The sequence below is a fragment of the Coptis chinensis genome, chromosome 8, assembly GCF_015680905.1.
Source record: "Coptis chinensis isolate HL-2020 chromosome 8, ASM1568090v1, whole genome shotgun sequence".
Classification (NCBI taxonomy): Eukaryota; Viridiplantae; Streptophyta; class Magnoliopsida; order Ranunculales; family Ranunculaceae; genus Coptis; species Coptis chinensis.
This window is the reverse complement of record NC_141463.1, coordinates 4,934,523-4,942,142: the sequence shown is the minus strand read 5'-3', so window position 1 is coordinate 4,942,142 and position 7,620 is coordinate 4,934,523. Positions and strand designations below refer to the sequence as shown.

General features: G+C 36.9%; 1 protein-coding gene and 1 long non-coding RNA gene across 2 annotated transcripts; both read left to right on the top strand.

Moving 5' to 3' along the window:
* The first annotated feature begins 1,832 nt into the window (after positions 1–1,832).
* LOC147479485 (uncharacterized) lies at positions 1,833–3,768 on the top strand. The gene is made up of 3 exons (XR_015206277.1): positions 1,833–1,945; positions 2,052–2,468; positions 2,552–3,768. It is a non-coding gene; the product is annotated as an uncharacterized LOC147479485 (long non-coding RNA).
* Positions 3,769–4,122: 354 nt separating this feature from the next.
* On the top strand, positions 4,123–5,668 carry LOC147479484 (uncharacterized). The gene is made up of 4 exons (XM_086578423.1): positions 4,123–4,411; positions 4,943–5,058; positions 5,177–5,294; positions 5,409–5,668. Exons 1-4 carry the CDS (start codon positions 4,123–4,125, stop codon positions 5,666–5,668), a joined length of 783 nt encoding a protein of 260 aa, XP_086434549.1.
* The last annotated feature ends 1,952 nt before the right edge of the window (positions 5,669–7,620 follow it).

Genomic DNA, 7,620 nt, shown 5'->3' with positions numbered 1-7,620 from the left:
GTTTGTTTGTGAAATTAATCACATGAAGCATAGGGCAACCCTCGACATCATCATATTTGATCAAACTCGTTGTTTGAAGTCTTTGTTATGAGTAGCCCTTTGACGGCGAGAAAATTTGTCCAAAATACCATCTTCAATCCGCCAGATTTTCTAGTGTCGATTCAAAAGGATCGCCGTCCGTAAGAGCTTTTTAATCATTTCTCCGACACGTTGAGGAGTCATTAGATCCAGATCTGTTGGATCATGATCATAGTCAATGATGACGCCTTATGGGAAGCGAAACGAGAAGAAAACGAATGAAGATTCATCGCTTCCGTGTTGATGATTGTGGATGGTACGCGTTGGGGGCTTTAGTACGATAATGCTCTAATGATAAGAACCGCGTTCTTTGAAGTGTTTCACCATACCGATGGTTACGATCATGAGTGCGATCATTATTCTGTTCACCATTTGAATTCCTGACTTGCCGAAAAATTTGTAGGACCGCGGGGGTGCATTCGACGACATTATGAAAGAGTTGCTTTGCCTACCGAGAACGCGGACCAAGTGGGTGGAGATTTCTACGGCGAGGTCGGGAATTCGTCAGCCCATTACTCTTAACTTGTTGATGGTCGCCGCGAATATTGCGAATCTCATCCTCACCACTTAAACGATCCCACACACTATTATGTCGCTGGGCGTGTGACGTTGTGGTGTGACAGATACAACATCATCTATGAGTGGAGCCAGCGTCGCTTAAGATGACGCTGTAGTAGTAATTATTCTGCTTTGCGGACGCCTTTAACTTTTGAAGAAGTGCTTCTCGAGACATATGACTTACATTATCCGCGTCGATAATCGGAGAATCGCCGGGCAATAACCCTCACGCTCAATAATTTGGCGATTGGTGGAACGGCAATATTGAAGGTATTATCTTTGTCGGCCTTAAGTTGTCCTTGACCATCATGTTACCGTGATGATGATCGCCATAATCACATCGGGACCTTGAGCTCTTCGAAATCGTCCATAACTTTAACGCGAGAACGTGATCGAGGGTGTAGTATAAGAACCGCAGACGCCAATTATGTTTCGACCAAATATGATTAAAACACCAAGTGTTGATAAAAAGACGAAGAACGATAAAAGTAATTAGAAAAATGATGGTGATCGGGAATGATGAGATCAGTACCTTGCGGTTGCCTCACGCACCCAAATTATCAGTGGGATCAAGTCTCAAGAACGTAGTTCTGAATGAAAAATAGTTTGGTATTTATATAGGTAGAGTAGAGAATCCTTGTAGATCAAGTATTCTTGTAGTTTGAGTCATTGTGATAGAATATAACTCTCAACTGATAATTATCTCTTTGATAAGAAATGAATCTGGACATAAATCAATGTACATTAGTGGCAAGCCATGTGGCTAAGGTTCAAAATTTAGACACATGAGTTAATGGGCCTGTACATTGATCCATGGTATTGCGAATTGGGCTTTAGCCCTGTCGATTAAACGAATAAAGTGGAGACTCCTACCAATGGACGCTTGCCACGTAGGTGGGGGTCGAAACAGTTGACTGGTTATGATTTCTAAAATTTAGTCTTTTATTTTATGTATGATGTGACTTTTACGCGCGGGAAAGGCAAAGAAGGTTGTTTCTCGCACGTAACCTCCGGTTTGAGATTCTGAAAGCTCAGATAGAAACTGGAACACCGTATATGCTTTTTAAGGTAATCTCATCGATGGCTCTGCAGGTGCTTTTTTGTCCTTTGAGGTTTTTGGTCATTGTTCTAATTGGCTTATTTTCATTTATTTTTTGAGGATGCTTGCAATAGAAAAAGCAATTAGCAGAATTTGAGTACTATTAAATCTTAGAATCTGTGTATTGAGATTATTGAATACACAAGTCCCATTGAAACTGCAGTCTGCAATTTGGCTTCCATTGCTCTTCCGCGATATGTTCGGGAGAAGGTTGGTTAGATACTTAGATGCATTACAAGTATCGACACACGTAGCTTGACCATTTCAAGTATATCTTCGTTTTGTTTGCCATGTTGACTTGGTATTTTTGTTGTAGGATGTTCCAATTGAGTCTCACCCATCTAAGTTGGTTGGAAGCAGTGGTTCTAAAAACTGCTATTTTGATTTTGACAAGCTTGCAGAGGTTTGTCTCTAAATGTTTTTTAGCGTACATCTTTCAATAGTCTTATACAAGATACCGAGTAGTAACATGAGAGTAGTTAACCATACATATATTTTTTAGTTTTGTTATTAATCTATGTCATATCATCATCAAGTTCTAAATTATGTTGTTGTTCTGCATTGACAAGTTACTGCCTTAGTTACTACAAACCTCAATAAGATAATTGATGTTAACTATTATCCTGTTGACACCGCAAAGACATCAAATCTATGTCACATGGCAATTGGGCTAGGAGTTCAGGGTCTTGCTGATGCTTTCATTCTGCTTGGCATGCCCTTTGATTCACCTGAGGTTTGGGGATTCCCTAGAGCTTACTGTTTTCTATTGTTTTTTCCCCAAATAGTTCTAATTGCGTTTTTCTTGAACCTGTCCAGGCACAACAGCTAAACAAAGACATATTTGAGACTATTTATTATCATGCTCTTAAAGCTTCTTATGAGTTGGCTGCAAAAGAAGGTCCTTACAAGACGTACCAAGGGTGCCCTGTGAGCAAGGTATGTAACTAGAGGGTTGTAACTTCTTTTGTGCATTTCTGTTTCCTTTGGGAGGAAGAATACACATTCCCCTCTCATTTGAATAAGGATAAAAGATTCTGGTGCTTAGCAAATGCCACAGGTGATTTTCTCTTCTGTTTTTGTATGTGCGTGTTTTCTTGCTACTTAATTTACACTTTTGCCCCTTAACTATATATTGATCAATTGTGTCATGGCAGGATAGAGGTTGATTTTAACTTGATAACATAGATATAGGTGTGTAGAGCCTATCTGCAGTTGTTGTCATATCAGCGCATTTCACTTGTGAGAGAGCATTTTAGATGCTCACAAACTACTGTCTAACCTCGATGATGTAGTGTAAACACGGGTGAAAATCTCTATTTTTTTTGCTTTTGAGCATGATGCCTTGTGTATATTCTGTATTCCTGGTGTTTATTCAACTCACAAAAGTTAACATATTTGTTCAAATTTTTTACGAACAATTTTGCTCTCCCTTTCCAGAAAGTCTCTACTCTCTTTCTTTGAAATATTAGTACTCATGAATTATGAACCTTACCTGTTGATGAATAAATTAGGTGTGTATTCAACTCGCAGAAGTTAACATATTTGTTAACATTTTGTATAGACAATTTTGCTTTCCCTTTTCAGAAAGTCTCCACTCTCTTTCTTTGAAATATTAGTATTCATGAATTTTGTATACAGGGTGGTGTCGATGAAGGTGAAGAATTAAGAACGGCAGCGTTCAGAGAATTGAAGGAAGAAACTGGAGTTACATCTGTAGAAATTCTTACAGAGGTTTGATTTAGTAATCCACTTTCATTATTTTGTGTTGGGATCTTAGTGTTGTAGGGTATGCCCTTCAACGTGCCACTAATAAGTATAAGCACCTCATAATGCACTTTTCTTTAGCTATTGACTGTTTTCTACCATTTTGTCAAGTCATCATTTAGCCCGCTAGACTCTTGAGAGGTTTATCTATTTGAGTGGTATCTTTTGAGTTGTCAAAAGATTGCGAGGCAATGAATATATTTTAGACAGATAAATCTTTTGCGAAGTATTAAACGAAATGTTGAATGTTTAAATACTTCCTTTCCAATACTTGTGTATCAACTACCGTACATAATGGCAATTGATTTCAAATTTAAAAGAAAGGATCACTAAAATGACCTCCCTCTTATTGTTCTTAGTTTTTTTGGTTTAATTAAAGTGTTCGTTTCGCTATGTATATACTATATTACAATATACTTGGTACAATGTGAGATTTCCATAAGATATTGTTGGAATAACCAATGATTGGAGCACTACCTATTATGTATTAACCATGTTAAGTTTTCAACCAATAAGGTGGGATATTAATTTACAAAGAAAATTGAAAGATGTAATATGGATGAACTTAATATTTTTCAACTTGGAGCGTGATTTCATTGCCTTGAGTCAGTGTCTTGGGTTAAATGGGTTCTCTTGATTTGAGACACGTGTTTATTTTATCTGCAATGGAGAAGCCTCGAAGGGCAGGGAGGAAGATTTTGTTTGGTTCAGAAACAAAAGAGTACAAAAACAGTGATGCTGGTCACAAAGGCCACTCAACAAACGACATGTATGATTCTGTTTCTTTCTTAGAACCAAAAATCATAGGCATTGCAGTTCCAGGAATGCTCATTCTGTGTTGTGGTTTGCTTTGTCCATGCTTTTGTTCGAAAAGGAAAGAAGCTTCCCGAGCTGTTCTCGAACCAAGTTCAAGTGAGTCAGAATTGTTATCACTATAGGCATTCTATTTTTAGGTCGTGTACTTTTAAATCTTTCAAACATTTGCGAATGATGAAAAAATGGTAGGTGAACAACATACCGCTGTGGCTCTGTATAATGGTCCTCTTTGCTGTTATGGTACAAACTTCAGACTTCAGAGTGCTTTTTGATTCAGTAGGTTATGGTCTTTGATTGATACTTGATACTAGGTATCATTAATGTATGAAGAAACTAACTCAATCAAGGCCTACATTATTGGTTATTGGTATGTGAAGGATTTATTTAATTTCCATTAATAGGACCCATTAGAAGATGCTGATATGTGATAGGTAATTGAGTGGTGATTCCATCAGGGATCTCTTTCCCATTATCCGTGCACATTTTATTGTGATGTTTTAGGATATCTTTTTTATATATATAAATGTTCATACGTTTTATGTTAACATTAGACTAACTAATGTTGACTCTTATTGGATTAACCTGGGAGAGCATCTTTATTTGCTAACGAACTATCAAATGTTGCAGTGGATTCTGTTCCCTCTGCGGAATTGAACTCTGCTTCTGAAAATATTCTTGACAGGCTTGATAGCCCACTCCGAGGGCCTGGAAGTCCACTTCAGATGCCAGCTGCTCCACTCCGAGTCCCCCCAAGCCCTTCTCGATTCACAATGTCCCCGCAAATGAAAAGAATTGGATCTGTACATCTTAATTTGAATCAAGTTATGAAAGCAACGGAAAACTCTCTCACCTTTACTACAGATAGGTGAAGGGGGTTTTGGAACCATCTACAAGGCTCAGTTGCAAGATGGTCAGGTTGTCGCCATAAAATGTGCATATTACAAGGAGTTCAATGTTGCAGTATACATGACTAAACAAGGTAAAACTATTGGTATGAAACTTGGATGTCTATTGATATTATGTGCGTATAATTTAAATAATGCTTGTAACTCAATCACATAATGTTAGAAATTGCATATTTGAATGGTCACAGTCATTGCTGACCAATGTAGTGGTATGTTCATATCTGATCCAAAGAAACCAGAAAAGGGGCGCGTCCTACCTCATGCTGCCATAGTTAAGTTAATGTTTCTTAGAAAGGGCAAAAGCGAACAACGTGACACAAGGTGTTCGACTCTCAAAATCTACCCGAGTCCGAAGCTATATCCTCAGACTTGCATTATTCATCCTAAAATTTATAAACTTACCATCATGACCGGAGCAATAGGAACACCAAATGCAACTATTAATTGAAATCATTGTGCTTAGAGGGGGTGGCCTTGGTGATCCTGTTTGATGATCTAACTATGCTAATCAAGAGTTATATTACATATTTATCTTCAATAACTTTCCCATACTAACTCCCAACCCTCTAATTGTATCAATATACTACTTTTTTAGCTTATTGCCTTAAATCTTATTGCCTTAGCAAGATCCTCACAGGAGTCAATTCTGGGATTTACGCAGTGTAACCTATCCAATTGTAGTTTACGTAAATGTGAATCATTAAACTCATTCCAATGTGAATTAATCTTGATTATGTCCCGTGAGGCCATTACATTCATATTGATCTCTTCCTTATGAGGTGCTGATGTAGAATTTGATTCTGTGATAACCCAATTTGCTAACATAAAATTGACCAAGGCCTATTATCACTTGAACGCTTGAAGCACCAAGTTAGAGACCCATAAACCAAGTACCCAACCAATATGGTTAAGTTCACCACAAATAAATTAGAAGGTTCCAAAAGTAAATTTGTTTCGTGACTAAATTAAGTTTTCGTTGTCTACGTTCTATAGGACATGTCATCATGCCAACCGACATTGCGAAATACCAGAGCTAATGTTCTTGGTTAAATAGAAGCAATTACTCAAGACTACCTCTCCAGTTCAGGCTCCTCGAGCGTGTCCAATTTATATAAGGGTTGCATACTGATTAAATAGATGCTTTTGATGCACCAACCTTTTATCTTTGTCGTTTGCAACGTGCACTTGCTAGGATGAGAGGCTCAAAGTACATGTTATTTGGAGCTATACTTAAAAGTTTATTGCTTAGTTGTGTCTGGAAATCAAATAGGAATAAAGTTCCATTCAATTCAAAATTTAAACGGCTGCCAATGTGTCTACTCAGACATAATGTCAATTGTAAGTGTGCTCACCCAATTATGTTTACACTTTTCGGCAAGTTTTGTTTAACATCACGTGCATAACACGTGCATATTGCTAGTAATAATAATTGATTCATCATTTTCTGTTGCCAAAGACCCCCAAGTAACAACAAGACTATCAAACAACTCTCCTAATAGGTGTACAATGACACATTATAAAATTGTTTCCATTCAACACTGAATAAAAATTGAAGAAACACTATTTTGTATTTTCTTCACTCATTTTTTTTAAAAGAAATGACTCACCCTTCTCTACACTATATGATAGCCAAGTTTTCTAGAACAACACCCTCACCATCGAATAAGCAAATTTTGATGTCCTTATTTATCTAATTTAGAAACACCTCCCTCACTGAAATTAGAACCAACTTCCCTTTTATTAATAATTTAGAAACCACCCGCTCAAGTCACTGAAATTATACAATTATCCTCCGCCTAACTATTAAACAACTTTCTAAATAGCATCATTTCCATTTTACATTGCTCAAATCATTATCATTGAACACAAGTATAATTAATGCTTGCTCAAATCTTAGCGCTTTGTGAAATTGTTATACGGTATAAAAATCAACCCCAAGAATTCTAAATGGTAACATAGAAAGAGCACAAGTGCATCACAATCACAAGTTAAATCGCAAATAGAATAAAGCATATATACTATCATCGAAGGATTAACATATCTGATATGGGGGGACTAAACAAGCCCTATAGAAAGAGCATAAGTGCATCACAATCACAAGTTAAATCGCAAATAGAATCAAGCATATATACTATCATCGAAGGATTTACATATCTGATATGGGGGGACTAAACAAGCCCCCTCGGAAAAAAACATAAATTAGCAAACCCCCCATCTGGATAAGTGTTATGTTATATAACACCCCCGTGTTTTTATTTAATATTTTCCTAGTACAATAAATAATAACAATAATAATAAGAGATAAAATAAAATAAAAGGATAAATATTAGAAAGAGATAAGGTAAAGAGGATAAACCCCATTCCCTAATTGAAGGAGTTTTTAAAAAAAAAATGGTGTTT